Here is a 21,021-nt window from a genome sequence, read left to right on the forward strand (position 1 = left end):
TTTTTTCAGATTCTTGTGTTTACATCCTTACTCAGCTTCACTTATTTTAGTCACACCCAAGTGTTTCTAAAAATTAATATTTTACTCCTTAGTCCTATACTTTCAGATGTATATTCCAAACTTCCAAGTCCTTAATATTTCAGAATATAGTTTAGATCCATTCAAGTTCACTTTGTCATTACTCTTTTATATCAACTGCTCAAACTTTCAAAGAACAGCAAATCACAAGAGATAGATGTATTTTCAGCTCACGGATGAATCACTTTAAAAATGTTGAAACATACAACAAAATTCTTTCCAATTATTTCCTACATAACTTCAGTTATTTACCCTCCATGATGCTTTTAGTGACACTGCTTGGCAAACTGTTGAGCAGTTCCCCTAACATTCATTTTACAAGAATGATATAGAGCATTTCTGATCTATTTCTTCATGATGAATAACTCAGTTCCTCTGTTTTACTTGAAAATGAATATACATTTACTTTTTTATTTTTAAATGAGCAGAGTTATTTCCAAATCTGCTTTTTATGTACTGAGTTAAAGGTATATTATGAATGAGATCCAGATATTTTTTTTAACCTTATTCTCCTGTCTTACAACACAGGCAATGATAAACAAAAAGTTCATCACAACTAAAAGAGGGCAGCTTTCTTTTTATTTCTCTTCCTGTTCTCAGACTATGTAGCTATTTTTAATAGACATCATTGCAAAAAAAAAATTCTTAGCCTCCAAAACTTTTTAAGGCTTTTCTAATTTTCTATTATCTTATGAACAATCAATCTTTAAAAAAAAAAACTTTTAAAATGTATCCTTGCTCCTCAAGACCAGGATCTATAATGCTGATTAACCTTTTAAGAAAAATGTTTGTTACCACATCTCTTAGAGATATCAGTTTATTCTCCCTTATGCTGAAGAAATCAAAGCTACCAAATTCAAGGTTGTTGGGTTTTATTTTCTTATCTACTTTTGATTGTATCCATGACAGAACCTTACAATTTGGTAAAGACCTTCCTTCAAAAAAATTTATTTTGGTTTTAAGGTTGTGTCATGCAAGAAAGCAAAAGAAAATATTCTAAGGCATTTTCTTTCCAATGTAAACCACATTCATCATCTTTGGCATTGTAAGTGGTACCACAAGTTGCTTACTCCACTATCCATGGCTTATTGGCCAGGAAGCTCTCCTCAAGACAAAGGCTAGGTCATTTCTATGATTATTATATAGATAATGGATAGAGTACTAATGTCAGAATAGCTAAGTAATACAAACTAGAAATGCTGTACACTTCAGCAGACTCTAAAACAGTGAACTGCACTTCACAAAGTGCCTTCACCTGTACTTCCAGCTTCCCACTTCTACTCTGGAAGGCATAAAAATGACCTTAACTATCATCTTAGATCCATCCTTGTTCATCTACATATACCTACACATATTTACAGATACTCGGAGTGGTGAAGAGCATTCTATTCATAGAAGGTGTAATGTTCAGAAATAGAATTTTTTAAATGATAGGTTTGGAGATTTTTTGAAGTATGTGATAAAACATCTACTTGTGACTTAAATATACCTTAATGCACATTTTATATCAGTAACCAACATGCTATGTATATGCAGGGCAGCAAATAGGGCATCAGAAGAGAGATATCTTGTAGAACACTTGGTATACCAATGAGTTAACTCTGCATCAATATTCTTTTTTTTTGTCCAAATTAATGGTTTTATTTACATCTTTAACACTAACAGAGGAGTCCAAAACAGACTGATGTTGATGGATACAGTTTAAATGTAACAAAGAACTGAACTATGTACACTGAGGAAAGGAATTTTTTTCCCATACTAGTCTTTACCTAATTTGCAGTTTCTCATTAGTAGAAACTAAATGCACTTTTTTCCCAATTTAATTTAGGATGAAGTAATGCAACTTTTATAATCCATGATATAAGTTGTCTTAAAGGATAAAATACAAAGAAAAATTTAAATGGGTGTCACCACATCTATGGATTGACAGCCTCACGGTCACCTTGGCCCTTGAAGTCTGTGTTGCTACAACCTAACAAGAGCACTTACTTGAAGCCTGGAGGGGATTTCACAGCCATGATGTCCAGTGGGGGCCAGGCACTCAGCACATCACTATGATGAGCACAGAAGCTCCTACCCTCTTCAATTCCATGAGGAAAATCATGACTCTCATTCAAACTAATTGGAAGTGAGCCAGATGGCTGAGAAGCCAGAGTGAAGAATGAAATCTTTTTCTTTCACAGAGAGGAAGGGTGCTCCTTCAGCCCCATCTAAAGTGAACTCTACGCGGAGTCCCTGCTCCTCCAGGAGAGTGCGCTGAAGGTCAGTTATTGCTAGCAAACCAGAAGGGCCCCTTTCCCACAGGAAGGTGTTTCACATGAAAACGCTGTTGGTTTGGCTTGAAGCCCTTTAAGGAGGGTGTGGCAGCAGAGGCTGTCCTGCATTGCAGGTGAGGCATCTCCCTTACTAGCCACTCCAGTGCCTCAGGGGCAGTCTGGATCACCTTGTCCTCTCCCAGGGAACCCGAGGCTCCCACACACCTATGGAGTAGAGGTTGTTATCAGGCCCTTGCAGAGAAAGAGTTACTACTGTGCTCTGCCAACCAAACCTATAAAACAGTCAAAAACCCAAAGGATCAGGGCCCAGCTGGCCAGAAGAGCAGCTTCTGAATTAAGTGTTGACTTGTGGGGGAGGATGAGAAGCTAAGCCATGGCCAGGTCCAGTGGGCCAACATCTTTGAAACAGGGGCACCAGAAACTTGGGCAAAAGCATGGAAGTGAGCAGCTGATAAGGTCACAGTTACTGCCACCACCTCTTGGTATCTACGCTTGGGCAGATATAGGCAGTAGGAACTGAGGAACTGCTGGAGGGCAGGTGGCCAACACAGGATGGATTTTATCAGAAAAGAGAGGACACCCAAATACGTGCCTGCCCTATTGACCTTGAATGTCCTGTGCCAGGTGGAGACCTTTGGAGCACGGGTAAGGTTCCTGAGAACAGTTGGTGAGCAGAGACAGGATGGGATGGGCAGTGCTCCACAGGCAACATTAGGGCTCTGAGGAGCACACTGACAGTGCTACATCTCCTGGACTGCTGTAGGGGAGTGAAGAACGGGCTTTATTGCACTTTTTATTCTTAGGAAACAGGATTGCCCTGCAGAGGTTCTTGGTTTGCAGAAAACACTGCATATCAATGACAAGGTGCAGGTAGAATCACAGGTCACTTCTGACCCTCAAGGGGAAAAAAATAGGTACAGTGGGTGGGCTTTGCAGGGGGCCACTCCTGCACATGGAACCCTTGGGTCGAGTGGACTGTGTCTAGCTTGGTTACTGTGTGATAGACAGACTGGCCAACTGACAGGTGCCTGGGAAGGTCGTGTGACTGGGAGAAATGGGGCAAGCTTTCCAAACAGGGAAACTTCTTGGCAAATGTAGGCCCAGAAAGGCTGGAACCACAATTTTCAACTTCAATGTCCTGACTCTCTTTCTCCTACTCTGAGATGAAACCACCCCAGAGGAGCAGAGATCAGAGTCAGATGGGGAGGGCCCTGGTCCAGCTCCAGAGCATCAAATGAGATTACAAAAGGATCTAAGGGGGTTGGAAATGAAAGAGAAGTTTACATATCAGATGTTGGTTTTGAAACAGTCTTTTTGAGCTCAGGAAATTGGACGTAGATACCATGTGAGGAACCAAGCTGGGCTGTCTGTCCATCCATCTCTCCTGAGCAGCTCTGACACTTCATATATAAATGGGGTGGTATCGTTCGTGGTTGATCTTTTTCCTACAAGTTGGGCAAATGTTAGCATTCTTAAGGGAATCATGGGGGCACTGGCTACAGAAGAAGTGGCCACACTCTGTAGAGACAATGAGACGTCCATTCTGCACAATCTCTGAGTATCCGTCCATGCAGATGGGACAACCGACAGTACCAGAAGGCCTGAGTCCTGTGGCCCCCTCGTCCCTGGAGTTTCTGGGAGTGTGGGTGGTTACATACACATCTCTGTCCCTGGACAACTCCTCATCATCACTGCTCACTATGCAGCTGTCAGCATGGTCTTGGCGCAGGCTCCTGGTGTTCCTCCTTGGCCTCCTCCTTTCATCAACAATCACAACAGAGTCATTGTGAGTCAGGTCAATGACGATGGGCTCTAAAGATTCACAGGTGAGGTCCACAATTTCATCTCCAGCAGTGTCCACAAGTTCTATGGGTTCTGCTTCCAAGGAAATCTCAGGGGTGGAGGCTGCTTCCTGAGTTTGCTTCTGGGCTTGTCTAGAACTTACTGTTCCACCACGGCACTTTCTTGTACTCATTGTGCTCCTTGGCTCCAACCTACAGAAAGGAAAGTGATCTCTACCCACGTTTGCAGTGAAGTGGAATATTTTCAACCTTTCATGGCTTCTGGTTACTCATCCTCTGGCTTACAAAGAATTTGGAGCCAGGCAGATTTCAGTATCTTCGAGTCCTGTCACGGGGCTGTGCTGGTCCGGCAGGGGCCGCCCCCAACACACTCTGCATCAATATTCTAAATTGTACACCCCGTTGGTTCTGATTAACACACTAGATCAGATGCTGTTGGATTTCTTTCCTTACTATATGAGGCACAAAAATCTTGGTGACTCTATTATATGATATGGCATCTGAAGACAATTTGTTTTCAATCTTTTCTTGTATAGCTCCAAAATCACCAGAACAATAATATTGTTCATTTTCAATATATAACTCTACTACGTACATATATTGAAAATTTAAATACCAATCACTGATGTTCAGATTTGATTAAAATTCTTCAAATTAGAACATATATGATTTTGACTTAAATTTGAGGTAATAACTCATTTGGCATATAAGCAAATATTAATTACTTGTCTTGTGAAAAGCAGTATCATAGGATCATATATTTTAAAGCATCTTTATAATTTAAACTCTACAGAAATATTCTAGATTTTTTCACTATACCTTTGTTGAAGGACTAAATTAGAAATTATAAAAAATTGATCATGGTGCATAATTCCCATGGGAGATGGCAATATCAGAAAGATTATTGAGGCATGAATGATATAACATATCCAGATAAAGTTTAATTTGTGGCTTTAGGGAGGATTGTTTAATTTCTATGAAATTATTCCCCTTTATATGAAAAGTCTGTAATGCTTCAGAAAGGGTAGGTAGGTGTTGTTCCCTTCCATCCCCTCCCCACACACCTGGCCTAAATGATTAAAATGGATCCAATAAATGCATGACAATTGGTTGCCAACTACCACTCCAAAAATGTCATAGAATACACAGAATGGTAGTCATTGTGTTTCATAATGAATGTATTGTGCTATCTAGCAAGACTTCTGGTTCAACTTTATGTCTTAGTACTCTATGAGTATCCCTGAGAAGGCAGAAGAAAGAAGATCAGTTATTACGGAAGTGGTATGAAAAGCAGAAGAAGAGGCAAAGAAAAGGTACTGAATGTTCAAATATTTTGTCAATAAGCATTTTGATATTTGAGGATTAATTATGATGACATGCCAAAATTCAGAACAAAAGAGAGCAGAAGAAAATGCTACTAACATGTTGTTAGTGTAATGAGTGAGCACAGACAATGAATAAACTTTTGTTGAAAAATGAATCTGGCTCATTAGTAAGTTTCAATTGCATTAACTCCAAGTCTTCTAAATCAGAGGAAACTCGCTTGGGTGTTTTCCTGTCTTTCCTCAACAGTCAGAAGTCCTGCAATTATGGCCAAATATTTCCTATTTGTAGAATGACTGTTATTTACCCCATGTCTTATTTATTCTCTATAAATTCATTATTCTTCATAACGGAATTCCCCACAAGTGTTTCATGTATTTTCACACTTATAGGGGTTGCTTCCTAACCAGTTAAAGTTAGATTAAAAGAGCCTGAATTTGTTTATACATTAGTATAATCACTTCAACCTTGTCTCCACATTGTGAAACTTTTTTTAATCCAAATGACTCATTTGTCTGTATTTTATCAGTAACTATCAGTCCTTGAACATATATCTACTTATACCAAAACAAATAACTTACTTCTAATTATATTTATACTTCTAAATATATAGATCTATAATCCAAAAAAGCCAACTCAGAGCTTCAGTGCAGAGCTAACAATACAGAATCCCAGATATCTCTTTTTACTAGGCTAACTATACTTTCATGAATTTTAAGTTTATAAAATGATATTTTGCAAATTATTACATTAACTTTTGTACATAATAGTATTCTATAAACTGGCATTTTAAACATTCTTTTAAGAAGTATTGTCAAGACAATGTGTACTTAAAGCCTACAACCTACACAGAAATGAGAAATAGAAGCACAAGTTAGGTGCCAGGAGTAGATATTTTACTTATTCAATGAATTTGAAATAAGTACTAGCTGCTTCTTACCTTATTATGCTACAGTCCCACTCTCAGGACACTGTTTTCCATGCAGCAGAAGTATTCAGCATGACAGCTCTTGCCCAAGCAGTGACACAGAGAGCTGTTTTAAAAAGTCCTGCTGTCTAAATGGCTAAGAGTAAAAGCAAGTGTGGCCCCTACAAACAAAGTAACCTGAAAAACAGAGGGAAGAGAAACAGTTTAGGAAAACAACTGCTTCCTGCTGAACAAAATGTGGCATTTCTTAAGATTTTAAACCAGGATTAAAATGTTTTATATAAGAGTATGTGATGTTTAAAAATCATTATATAAATTACCAATAACAGGTGTTTATTTTCATATGTGATTTAATGAACTATTTCCTAATTCTTAAAATAAAAATTGGATGACAACTTCAATATTGAAATTCAACATTCTTTTTTAAGTTGTTTGTTTGTTTTGGTTCTGGGGATTGAGCCAGGCACACTTAACCACTGAGCCCCATCCCAGCCTGTTTTATTTTTTATTTGGAGACAGAAGTTGCTCAGAGTTTCACTAAATTGCTCAGACTGACTTTGAACTAGTAATCCTCCTACCTCAGTCTCCCAAGTCTCTGGAATAGGCATGTGTCACTATCCCTGTCCTCAATATCTTTTTTTAAAAAAATCTGTGATAAACCATCAAATCACTATCATTTTCTTTTAAATGTCAAAAGGAGTTCTTTCTGATTCAAGAATTCCTCCTTTTTCTCCCAGAATTTATTCTCTTTTGATTATTTTTTCTACCTTTTAAGTTTGAAAACATCTTTGTAGTTTAAGACAAAACAATTAGGAACTGAAGAAGAAAAAAAGAGAAGCAGTGAGGATCACTTGAATAGAATAACAGACACTTTCCTGAAGTGATGAAATCATGTTATGAGCACTGAAATAATTAAAAACACCTGCGTTCACCACAGTAAAAATTTCAAACACCAAAAAAGACATTGTAAACAATCTGTTTTAAATTGAAATAGACTAAGTGGACTCAGACTTCTCAATGACAACAGTAACTCTTGGGATAGAGAGGGAAAATCAACAGGAACTTAGAAGGAAAATATATTTCATTCTAAAATTGTCTGACCAGATAATTTCTTACCTAAGAGTAAGACCAATTTTAAAATATCTTAAATTTATAAATACTAAGGGAGTTCATCACTATAGATGTTTTTCTAAGTGAAAGAACAATTAATAAAAAATAAAATAAAGTAAAATAAAAGAGCCAAGAGTGACGATAGGAAATTTGGAAAGCAATAACAGTATCCTGGGATGTGACTCAGCTGTTGAGCACTTGCCCATCTGCAGGAGGCCCTGGGTTTGATCCTCAGCCTTCCAAAATTACATTAGAATAAAGAATAAAAAGCAGTAGTGAAGGAAGTAAACAAGAAAATACACAGTGGTAATGATTATAAACAAAAAAATTAACTTGCTGACTTGAAATTCTTCTGAAAATGCTCAACTATAACTCAAAACCAGAAAAGGGTAAAAGGGTAGTTAAATTGTGTCAAGTTCTTTATCATAGTTAAAGAAAACCCCACATAAATATATAATACTTTATGTTTGGGCAATAAAATTTAATATTAAAGATAAGTATTAAAATTAAGAAAAGACTTAATAGTAAGATTATATAAAGTTTGCAAAACATTGATAAAAAATAAACATAGAAGAATAATAACACGGCCCTCTCACCCCCCAAAAATGACAATGGGGAGAAAAGTAAACATAAAATACAAATTTCAATAAGAGGAAACTCATTGACAGAAATGCAGTGATAAAAAGTCAGTAAATAGACTTAATAAAAATGAACTGATCCCAGCAACTCAGAGGTTGAGGAAGGAAACTCTCAAATTCAAAGTCAGCCTCAGAGACTGTGAGACTCTTAGCAACTTAGTGAGACCCTGCCTCAAAATAAATAGAATCTTAATATTTTTTCTGTTCTTATAAAATCCAATATCTCCTGTCAATAAGAAAATAACAAATTTGCTTACAAAGATGTTTAATATACTTTTTTTCACAGCATCTGAAATATGATTTTTTTTCACTTTCAATAGCTATGGCATAAGATATTTCCAATGAAATATACAATGATCATCAAGGCCCCACTTTAATGTGTAATCACTAGTTACAATAAGGTCAAATTCTAAACTTAGACATAAAATATATCATGTTTTATTTACTACCTTCATCATTACTAATAAGATTCTGCTGAGGTGAAGATTCTATTGCTCTGAAGTTGCTTTTGTGCGCATCCAAGAAATTTGCCCAGCAGATGCTTCTGCTGTCCAGTCACACATGTCAAAGTCAAATCCATAGTGCTGACACACTGCAGAGGAAAGACAAAGATTTTATTGAACTATTATAGTTTACCAGAGTGTTATGGTTTGGGTGTGAGGTGTCCCCCAGAAGTTCACATGCGAGACAATGCAGGAAGGTTCAGAGGTGAAATAATTGGCTTGTAAGATTCTTAACCCAATCAGTGGATTATTCCCAGATGGAATTAATTGAAGTGGTAGGGTGTGGCTGAAGGAGATTGGAATTGGGACATGGCTTTAGGGTATATGTTTGTATCTGGAGAGTGGAGTCTCTCTGCCTCCTGATGGTGTGAGCTGCTTCCCTCTGCCACACTCTTCCACCATGAAGTTCAGTCTCACCTGGAGCCCTGAGGAATGGAGCAGGCCTTCTATGGATGAGGAACTATGAAACTGTGAGCACCCAAATAAACCTTTTCTCCTCTATAATTCTGCTGGCCAGACCCTTTTAGTCAGAGCAGCAAAAAAGCTGACTAAACCACAGAGTGACTGCTCAACCAGGGTTATGTATTAATTAACTCAGAGGTGCACAGACACACACACACACACACACACACACACACACACACACAACCTGGAAATTTGATCTGATAAGCTTAGAGTGCACCAGAAACCCTATTTATCAAAGGTCTTCAGTTAATCCAGATGAACATCCTTTCCCATGAGAACTATTTACATAAAATAAAGGACATTCCTAGTTTTTATTCTATCATCACTTTGGTTTCAATTTTTTAAATGACATAATACTGATCTTACCAACTTTATAGAATCAGTTTAAATTATGTATTATTCATAATTACATTGGATTTTTGGGGGGGATGTACCAGGACTTAACCCAGGGCATTTAACCACTCATCCACTTCCCCAGTCTATTTTTTCTTTTGTTTTATTATGAGATAAGGTTTCACTAAGTTGCCAAGGGCCTCTCTGAATTTCTGAGACTGTCTTTGAACTTGCAAGCCTCCCACCTCAACCTTCCAAGTCACGGGGATTACTACACCCAGCTTACATGGGAATTTTAAAGGAGAAATATTGTGTGTAATTTCAAGAGGGTTTTAGTGTTTTTTTTTTTTACAAAATATCACCTTCAATAAATTTACTAGTGTTTTTCACTGTTTTTATAAACCACCAACTCCAATTGAGTGCAGATATAACTAGGACATTAAGTCAACAAAGACCAACATGTGCATATTTATATGACTTGTCTCTCAGTCTCATGAATTCTATCAACACCTACAAGATGGGCATCTCAGTTTAACACATACTTCTCAATCCTTCATCTGTTTATAATCATATCTGCAGAGACTCCTATCTGGATGATGTGTTTCCTGCTCAGTATTCAATGCTTCTTGGAATGATAAAATTTCATCTGTTAAATTTAAAGAATTACAAGATGTGAGTTCAGGAACCCAGAGATGCTCATGTTTCTTAAAATGCTAACCTTCTACTATGCACTCTCCACTGAACTCCTCTCTGTTATGGCATCATCATTCCATAGGCAGCCTTACTTTACACACACACACACACACACACACACACATGCACGTGTGTGTGTGAGAAGAATAGAACAACCATGTGGATACCTCTGTATTTCAATCAGAACTCAGTGGTGACTGGCAAGCCCCATACAAAAGTAGCTGACCTGACTTAATTTTGAAACTAAGAGCTTGTTATTATAATTGTTCATGTGTCTGATATAATAGATGGTGTCCTCTAACTGGAAGCTAGATCTGCCTTGCAACTACCTTCTCTGATGTCTTCTTAAAGTTGTGCCTGCATTTTTTGGGTTGTGGACTTGAAAAGGACATGAGTGGGGACTTGATGTCCTTCTTGCTCCTGTTGCTACTTCCAGACAATTCTTGCTCTCACCCCCCTAAATACCAACAAGGTTTGACTCTTAATATCAAAGGGCACCCCTTACTGAACCAGTTTGTTGGAGTCATCTCAAACTTTGGTGCATTACCTCTCAATCCCTGAAGATTTGGGTTTTAACTCACTTTATTCATTTCAATATTCACTTCCACTTTAAATCCCAGTTTCTTGACTTCTTCTTACTTATGATCTCAAAGGAGAACTTGAATGAAAGGTGACCTGCCACCACTTCTCTAATTGATTATTGTCACCACTAATGATGATGTTTCCTTATCTTATTTTCAAGTAGCCTGTACCCCAACCATTACTCTATATTTCTAGTTCATTCCTTTTAGTATCTCAACTCTAACAATACAGTTGTGTGCTGCATAAAATCATTTCGATCAGTGACAGACAATATATAGGACAGTGGACCTATAAGTTTATATCTCCCAATGATGCCATGGACATCTTAGCTGATATAAGTATGATCCATGATGCTTGCACAATGATGAAATTGTATAATGATGCATTTTGTAGAATAGATGCATGTATGTAAGCATACAACTGCACTTTGACAGCACCAGGACCTACAATTTCAATTCCTTTCAACCACTATCACTTTCTTATTTCTTTTATTGGCCCTTTCCATGGTTTCCCATACTTTCCTGGCAAAAACTCTAGTAAATACAACCCTGCACTGAGACCAGCCTGTATCTGCCACATGGGTGTGAAGAAAGGCCCATGATGAACCGGACTGATGGCTTCATTCCCATGACCACTCACTCCATTGGATCCTACCAATCCCAGTTCTTCCCTTTTCTTCGATTCCTAGAAATCTGTTTACAACTTTCTATTCCTTCTTTAAAATTCCAGTGATTCCTATGTTACCATTATTCTCAGCTCTTCATCTTGCTGTATATTTCACTGGGAAAATGGTAAAAACTAGAAGAAATCTCCCCAGGTTCCATACCTTGTACTGCCATGCTTTCCATGTTCCTTTTCTGTAAAATAGTAGTTTGTGCTTCCTTTGGGGTCACACTTTTAATCTGTACAAAATTGCATCTCCATTTGCTTATTGAAGGAGTCATTCCAGCAATTTTCTTCCTTCTCATCTACATCGACATGTACAGTTTCTCTGTGAGATAATTTTTTTCAATACCCAAAGTCAAAATTTTATCTTAAGAAAACCTATTATTAAACCAAAAATCTTCAACTAATTTCCCATAGCATTATTTATTCTTTATTCTCCAATTTTTCTCTACTGTCTTGAACATATCCCAATGAATATTTTAAGGCAAAATTCATACTATATAAAATTCAATATTTTGACCATTTCACTTTTTGTCATGTGTCTGGTACTGGTGATTGAACCTAGGGTGTTATGCAATCATCACCACCATCTAATCCCAAAACATTTTCATAACCATAAAGTACATTCTCATACTTGTTAGTAGTCACTCTCCATTATGGTCTGGATCTGGCTCATGTGTTGGAGACTTGGTCTACAAACCAGCAATATTCAGATATGGGACTTTAGGGAAGTGATTGGATCATAAGGGCTCTCACCTCATCAATGGATGTATTCATTAGTGGATTCATAACTTAGAGGATTACTGAGAGGTAGTAGAAACTGTAGGTGGTGAGACATAGTTAAGTAAAGGGATTTTGGGGGCTTCTTTATTGTTCTTTCTCTCTCTACTTCCTGGCCACCAAGATGAGTTCTCCACCATTATGCTTGGCCACATTCCAGAACTATAGTAATGGAGCCAACCAACTACGAACTGAAACCCTGAGCCAATATAAATCTTTCCCTTAAGTTGATTTTTCTCATGTATTTTCTTAAAGTGACAAAAAGCTGATTAACACATTTTTCCATTCTCTCCTCTCTTTCAGACCCTAATAACTACTAATCTTATTTTTGTCACTATGGATTTGCCTACTCTGGGCATTGCATATAAATGGAAACATACTAAGTGAATTTGGGAGTCTAACTTTTTAAATTAGCATAAAGTGTTCACAGTACATCCACATTACAACATGAATTAGTACTTTGTTCCTTTTTATTATAATGTTCCCTCTTCTACTCCACTGAAACTACATATATCAAGGTCAACCTCTATATTGCTATATCTAATATTAATTTTTTCTCTTCAACCTACTTATTTTCCAGTAATATTTGAATATACTTGATTACTCCTCTTAAAATATTTTCTGCTCTGCACCAGCACATAGGTTTTTTTCCAGTTTATAGTACCAGCTGTTTTTACTCATCTCCCTTGCTGGTTGTCCCTCAGCTCCTCAACATCGGATTGCTCCAGAGTTCAGTCCTTGATTCTCTTCCCTTCTCTGCCACTCACAGTCTTGTTAGTATCATGCTGTCTCATGCCTTTGAACATTTTCTTAAATGCTAGTGACTAAAATTGTAACTGAGTATCAGACCTTTTGCTGGATATCAGCTCAGATATCCTGGATTCTAACACTTGGATGACTAACAGAAACCATGATACAAATCAGATTAAATCTAAACTTCTGATTTTTCTCTGTTCAAACTTTCTCTTACATCATTATTTCCTATCTTATATTCAGCAAATGGCAACACTGTGACACCATTCTTCTAGTTCAGGTAAGAAATTTGGAGTCCTCTGTGACTTATATCTCACAAAACATTTTTCATGAGAAAATTCTTGCTTATCTGCAAAATGCATTCAAAATCTTATATCTCATCACTTCCACACTAGTCCAGCTCTGCCTCAAGGGAACATCTATTTCTGGATTATAACAATCACTTCTTAATTTGCCTCCTTGTCCTTGGTCCTATTACTATCTTTAGATATGTAAGTTAGATTATGTCTATTATCCCTTGAAACCCTTCCATAGGATTCCATTCTCTGTGAAGAAAACATCAAAGTCCTTACTATGATCTTCCTTGTGCAAAATAGGCTTAATCTTGCAAGTCTTTGCATGTTGTTTCTTCCAATAAGCACAGGCTTGTTCCCTGAACCCCTTGGGTTTTCTGCTCAGTCTGCTTTTAATGGAGACATTCTAATGATTTTATTTTAAACTTCACCATCTCATCCTCACCTTTGGAACTCTATTTCAGTTTTATGTTTTATTGTTTTCAAATATAACCACTGGACACAAAATATACTTCTTAATAATTTCCTATATGTTTCATTTCCTGTTTCAGATGGAAAGTCCGTGAATGTGATGGTTACTATTTGTTTTTTCACTGTTGCTGTTTCCCCTATTGCAGAGAAAAGAATCATGGCAAAATGTAGGTGCTAAATATATATTTAACTAATGAATAAATAAATGACCTAAGAAAACTAAGCAGAAAAAATTTTTAAAATATTTTAGATTCTATATAAATCATTTAGATTTTCTTTGTGATAACACCGAAGCAATTGGTTATGAAAGTGATTCATTAAGACATTCATAATCTGGTTTCTCATTACTGGAGCTTAAAAATAATGGATATGCAAATTCTGCAGTGTAAAATACAGCAAAAATACAACTGCATAGGCAATTAAAGCAATGTTGGCAATAAATAAAGCTACGATCGTAATAACAATTATGAAGTATTTAAAACTGCGATTTTTGTAGGTTTATATAAGAGCTACAGATCTTTTTCCCTTCAGAGATACATAATTAAATATTGGTTGTAGTTCAACTAAATTTTGTATATCATCTCTAATTTGTCACTATACAAAATTAAAAAGTGGCATAAACAAAAATGGCAAAATAGTAAAGGACAAATTGTATGGAATTAAAATGTATCTTGTGCCAATTGGTATTAAATATATTTTTCCAGTATCAACTACTTTTAGTACCATTGGCCCCCAAACTGGAAATTATAATCCAAAAAACATGGCATGTGTTATGGTATGGTATACATAAATAATAAATCTCCCAGGCATATCTTTTTATTTGAATGCATTCAATCCCAGAGTCTGAAGCTTTTTAAACATATCACTTTTTTATATTTATATTCATATTCATTCATATTTTGTCTCTTTCTCTCCATCTCCCTCTCTCAATCATTCTTACATTGAATCATGGTTTAAGAAAATATTTGGAGGGTGTGGTTAAAATCCTTCATCAATGATACATAGGAGGAAGCTTTGCCAACCATTTCGAGGTCACCATACCAAAGAAGTCACACCTAAGGGCTGTCCTCCTTCAAATCTTATCTTGTACACACAGATTGTGTGAAACTGGTCAGAAACTAAGATGTTACAGAATGAAGTCCAAATCTCAAGGCTATACCAATAAAAGTTATAATTGATACCTACTTTTGACCTCTGAGTTTACAGAATTTCTTTGTCAATTTTTAAAAATTGATAATAGAATTTGATAAATACTTACTGGGTTTTCAAATTTAACCAAAAATTAAGGAAAAAGGTAATAAGGTCTTTAGTTATTTAACTAGATAATACATATATGTCATACATCTTATAAGATATCATTATCTTATATCTTAAATGAAGATTCTCATTAAGGGATGACATATATATGGGTATCATTGTACAAATGACTGGTTTTCTAGGACCATGCCTCAATCTAAAAATATTCACAGAATTTCACAATATTCTGATTATGAGCCACAGGAGGCAATCCTTATAAAAATTTTAATCAGCAATTTATTCAAGAATCAGTGTTAATCAAGAATCATTGATTAAACATTCTTATTTAATCACAGTCACAAATCCTGATTTCATTTTTACACTTGCAACCTGTGAAGTGAAAAGTCTAAAGCACTTCACTTTCCAATAAATGCAAAATGAATTTTTACATCTTGGGAGGGGCAGAGGCTACAGTTGTAGTATTTGAAGGTGTGGAAATAGTCTAAAATACTTCTCTAATATAAAGAGAACTTAATTTTCTCAACTTGCAAAGCATTCATACACCATGAAAATAACCTATAAATAAGCACTTAAAAAGTTGTTTACATTTTCATAGTAAACAAATACACATATATATCTAATTATATACTTATGTATACTAAATTTTTTTCTCAAAATAGCACATGAATTAAGCAATCATAAGCGTCTCACCTAAGTATTTCTTCAATTTTAAAAAGTTACCTTTTTTCTTAAAATTTATTTCTAAATTTACCTACAGTAAAATTAATATTTGTTTCTTCTCAATGTCTTTCATCAGTGTTTTGTAGTTTCCCAAATGCTGATTCAGTATATTTCATAAGAATTAACTATATTCTATTATATGTGGTGCCTTTTTCCTTATTTTCATTCTAATCATTCATTGATGTGTGCAAATAAATTTGGTTTTATATTGATTTTCACATCCTGCTACCATGATAAATTTACTAGTTTTAGAAATTTTATAAAAATAAATATGTGCTCACTTTAACAACACATGTACTAAAACTTTAATAATACAAGGGAGATTAGTTTAGCTCCTGAACAATGGTCACATGCAAAATATAGTGTTCTGCATTTTAAAATTAAGTAAATTCCATAAGATGTTATGTATAGAGACATCTCCTCCTTTTGTTTCTATTAATTGCCATTAATTAAGACTATCACCAGATTTCTAGTGTGTTGTTGAATGGAAATGATGAGTGGATCCCAAATTTAGGAGCAAAGTATGATCCTATCATCACTGGGTGTAATGTTAGCTGTAGGGTTTTTGTACACAACCTTTATCAAGTTAAAGAAGCTCATAGTTTAGCTGAAGTTTTTGATCATGAATGTATTTTGAATTTTGTCAAATGCTTTTACTGCATTTGCTGAAATCATCACATGATCTTTCTTCAGACTGTTAATATGGTGAATTATGTGGATTAATTTCCCAAGTTTTGTAACAACTTTTTATTCCCTGGATGGATGCATATATTATCTTTTTATATATTTCTGGAACTTTGATAATATTTTGTAGAAGACTTGAAACCTGAAATTTTCTTGTATTTTTGTCTGGATTTTGTGTTAGGACAAAGTCATTCTAGAAGAACAAAGTGGTGAGTGTTTTCATCATTTCTGTTTGTTTTTTTTTTCACAAAAACTATCTGGTTTTTATAAGCTTCACACATGCTTTAAAGAAATACAAATTCTACAATGCAGTGCTACATCGACAATGACTACAGCCTGTGTTTGGACAAACTAAAAAGAATCCATTCTGTAAGTCTCTTGGCTCTCACAGATCCCAGCAGATTTTCTTGATGGAGTATGTAAGGAGCACTGCAATGAAAACTGTGCCAACTCAGCTGCCAAGATGTGAATCTAAGAAGGAATGGAAAAAAGCAAAGCAGGGAGCACGAAAAACCCATCTCACGTACACCACGAACAGGAATGTGGTGGCCAGGGCCTCTGGAGTCACAGCCAGGAAGCCCAGTGCTGCTAAAGGTAAAAGTGCAGGTAGGCTAAGGCTGGGGAAATGACCAAATCCTAAGTCGACCTCCATGACACCCACTGGTACAAGATGGGCCTTCCCCAAGAGCATCGCTGACCTAGCAACAGCAAGGACAAAAGCTTCCACACTGCTGGAGCCTGTTCTGCTGGCCTCAGTGGCTGTGTGGAAATCTGAGACTAATCTCTGAATGCCTGATCAAGACTGTCTCTAACTGAAATTCTGGGGTGCATGGGATGCAGACTTTGTAGTGGCCTCTGAGCCAAAGGCTAAAAACAACACAGTTCTGTGGTCCCTGGGGGTCACAAGAGGTTCTAACCAGGCAGCCCTAACTGCACAGTGGGGCCTGGGCCTGCAGGAAACAAGGGACACTGCAGAGTTCTGCTGCCGAGCATAATCCTGGCTGAAGTAGGCATGTGCCAATGGGGTGATGTGTGGCCAGAGTTCATTTGAGGCCAGGAACTGAGTCACAGCCTTTTCCAACTAAGTCACTGCTCTCAGACTCCAGACTGGGGGTCCACCCAGCACATGAACAACTGCCAGCCAGCAGAGCCAGCCTCCTGAGCATGGGAGTTGCTGTCCCCTGTGGGCCTGCACAGTGCTTTTCTCTGCTAGGACAGACACGCCTCTACGCAACACAACAAGGTTTGCCAGGTAACACAAGATGCAGATTCCACCCAGCCTGGCCTGTTTCAACTAGAGGAGGCTTGGGTATGCTTAAGGAAGGATAGACTCTTCCCGAAGGTCTCCTATCAGATGACCTAGCAAATGACATAGGTAAATGTCAATCAGCCGAATACATAGGCCTGGGTCCTTCTGAGTAACAGACAATGTTATTATGTATACATACATACACAATCTTTAGGAGAGAAAAGTATTCTATTTATTTAGATATTTGTAGTTTCAGTTGTTTTTCCTTTGTTCTTGAAGCTGCAAGTTTTCCTCTGGTAATACATTTTGATTTTGTTTTTTTTTTCCACTTGAGAAATTTCCCTAGTATTTATTTTAGAGTAGGTCTTCTGGTGATGAATATCCCAATGACTGAAAGAGGGAATGTAGGAAAGGGAACAGATTTTGGGGGAAAAAATTATAATTTACTTCTAAACATGCTGATTTTGAGTTTCTGTAGCAAACACATTTGCCCATTCAATTCATAAACCTGTTCTCCATGCCTTTCTTCCAGAGCATAAAAGCTCAATGTTAACTTTTATTGCCTTATCTAGTAACTAAGGTCATCCAAGTAACAATTGTCTAGCCAATGACATGGCCAAAAACATAGCCCCTTCCTATCTCTGCCATCTTTCTGCCCTAAATTTGAGATGTAAGAGCTCTGATGATCATTTTATGATCATCAGCTAATATGCATAAGGCAAATGCCAGAAAAATCACTTACTCCTTGACTTTAATAGAGTTGGAGTAGAAGAACCTATGCCCCCAAACTGTCTCTTTCCTCCTTTATTTTTTTAGGTCACTTAGGCAAACCTGTCTGTTTTCTTAAATCTAAATGCATTCTTGACCTTATCTTTTATTGGAATAGGGTTTATGATGGAAATGTACAGATTGGTTCGATTTTGCATGTGGGCCTCTGATTCTCCACCAACCAATACTGCATGAGACTGAAATTGCAGATTCTAGTCAGTTGGGACTCTGCTCCAAGGCAGTCAAAGTCAAGTATGATAATCAACAAGGAATCAGGACTCAAGGTTTCTAAATTCTAGTCCTGTTGTTTGAACTTGGTGTTGCCCTTTTCACAAAACTCTCCTCAGAACCTTATTTAAAATGCAAGCCACATGGTTTGTGATTCCCACGTAGCAGGTCTGGAGGGAAGCCCAAAATCAATCATTCCCCCATGTGCTTCTGATGATTAAATAGGTTTGTTCTGCTATGATAGTGCCTGAACTGAACTAGAGATTCCTATTGGAAATTTAATGCTACTTAATTTTACATCTCTCACATTCCTGTCATCAAAATTTTACAGCATCCAAATGCCAATGCTATCCTATGATGCTTTATGGTTTTTCTCTATTATTAATATTCCATAATGCTGTTTTTCTTCTAAAAGTTTAAGTATGCTCCCAATTTTTATACTTTTTGGGGGGGAATTAAAATCTCTCTGCTCCCTCACCTCTAAAGAACACACTAGGTGATCTCACCTAAATCTTGCCTTTCTCCAAAAGAGGATGACTTTTGCAGCATTTCCAAGACATGGCATGCTTTTCTAGTGTTCCATAAAACACAGGGCCTAAAATTAAGGTTGTTATTTTTCTAGATACCTAATTTTCTTCTACACAATGATTTATACTTCCATGTGCAACACACCTTGGTTCATGACATCCACTTTATCATCACTGGTGTCCATGCAGGTCTACCTTTCACACTCATTGTGTTCAGTCTTTGATTTCAGGCTTCTCTAGTCCTGACTCTTCTCATATGGTATGACTTTAACATTCACATGAAAGGCAGAGTCAAATTAGTCTTAAAATTCACTGATGCCTCATCTCTTTAGTAAATTTCATTTTCACATGATCTCAAATGCCTTATGATTATAATGATGTCTAGAATTATTGTCTTAGAAACCTCGACTTTCTTCAATTTGACCACAACTTTCCTTTGAATGTTCAAATTTCCTGATGTTTATACTCCAAGTACAATTGCTTTTTTGTTTTTTCTATTTTACCTTCAGTGGTGAATTTTTAGAGTTCTTTTAAGTGCTTTCTACAAAATCTGGCATTTGTCTTCTGAATATTTATTATGGCCAATCTAAGTTGGCCTTTATCCCAGTATGTGAATTGTGGGTAATTAGGGCAATGACTTGGTTCTCAGGGCCAAAGATGGAAAGAAAGTTCATGTCAGAAATGATGGTCTTATTATGGGTGATGTCAACTCCCAAGCTCCACCCAAGAATGTTCCTGTGTAAATTTGAAATTTAAATACAGTTTCAATGATATCAACCCACTGGTGAAGAAAACCCAGCTGCTAGCTGATTTCATTGCCTGGTATTCTTTTGAGGGTGATTAGCTAGATTGGTCAATGAACAGGGCTAGTTTCACAGACCCAAATTTCTGCAGAAACTATAAAATTGAGAAGTGTAAAAATATTACTAAAATGATCAGGGTCAGAAATTGAATGTCTCATTAAGTATTAAGCACAGGCTGGGTATGCTCTGGATCCAGGAAAGCACACTGGGTAACAGAAGGGGGAGTATTAGGGGAGATGCTAACTTAAGAGCAGTTAGCAAGTGAGTTGGCTTTGCCTAGAGCTAACCCTATATTTTACACTGTTAAATTGCATCTCTTCTGATAAATCTAATTTTCTTTTAGTGAGAAGGCATTGTGGTTGATACTTCAATTATTTACTTCTACAATTGAGAGGAATCTGCCTTCTGTTCCCCTGAAGTTCTCTATTTCAATGATCTATGTCTCAGTTTATCATATTGTGATTCCTACCTGATATACACTGATAATACAAAGATGAAAAGCACCTTAACATGCTCCAGTTTTAGAAGGGGCTGTCACCAGGCCCGACCTTGGTCTGGATGACAGGATATACATATCTGTAACCTCTAACCTGCCAGCAAGAGTGCTGTTTAAAAATCCAAGCAAGATACAGATACAGAGATCTTTGCTGTGTCTCAGGAATGCAATCTATCTCTTTCTGGTTCTGAAATATCATTTACCACAACAGTCATATTTTCATATCAAATTAGAAGTTGGAACCCCTCTTGACAAAATAGCTACAATGGTTTGGAAATTGTGTACCCAAGGGTGCATGTGTTGGAAGCTTGGTCCCTAGTGTGTCAATATTAAGAGGTGGCAAGACCTTAAAAGGTTTGATTCAGTGGGAGGTTATTGGATCATTGGGGCATTACCTTTGGCAGGAGTAGATGTAGATATTGTGGAATCCTGGTTAGTTCTCATGAGGGGTTGTTTTAAGAGAGCAAGCCTGCCCCTCCCCATCATTCCTTCTTCCTCTTTCACCATATAACTCTCTTCCTCTTACATACATTCCTGCTGTTATACATTCACCATGAAGTGAGTTTTCCTTAGGACCCTTACCAGAGTCAGATGG

At 36.8% G+C, this 21,021-nt stretch overlaps 1 protein-coding gene across 1 annotated transcript; it reads right to left on the minus strand.

Moving 5' to 3' along the window:
• Positions 1-3,756: 3,756 nt before the first annotated feature.
• LOC124961881 (E3 ubiquitin-protein ligase RNF4-like) lies at positions 3,757-4,329 on the minus strand. Its single transcript, XM_047520945.1, has one exon. It carries the CDS (start codon positions 4,327-4,329, stop codon positions 3,757-3,759), a length of 573 nt encoding a protein of 190 aa, XP_047376901.1.
• Between the last annotated feature and the right edge of the window lie 16,692 nt (positions 4,330-21,021).

Source organism: Sciurus carolinensis, chromosome 12 (genome assembly GCF_902686445.1).
Source record: "Sciurus carolinensis chromosome 12, mSciCar1.2, whole genome shotgun sequence".
Classification (NCBI taxonomy): domain Eukaryota; kingdom Metazoa; phylum Chordata; class Mammalia; order Rodentia; family Sciuridae; genus Sciurus; species Sciurus carolinensis.

Bases quoted from the DNA above. Each gene is read 5' to 3' on its own strand.
- LOC124961881 (XM_047520945.1), bottom strand. From the start codon at position 4,329: ATGAGTACAAGAAAGTGCCGTGGTGGAACAGTAAGTTCTAGACAAGCC.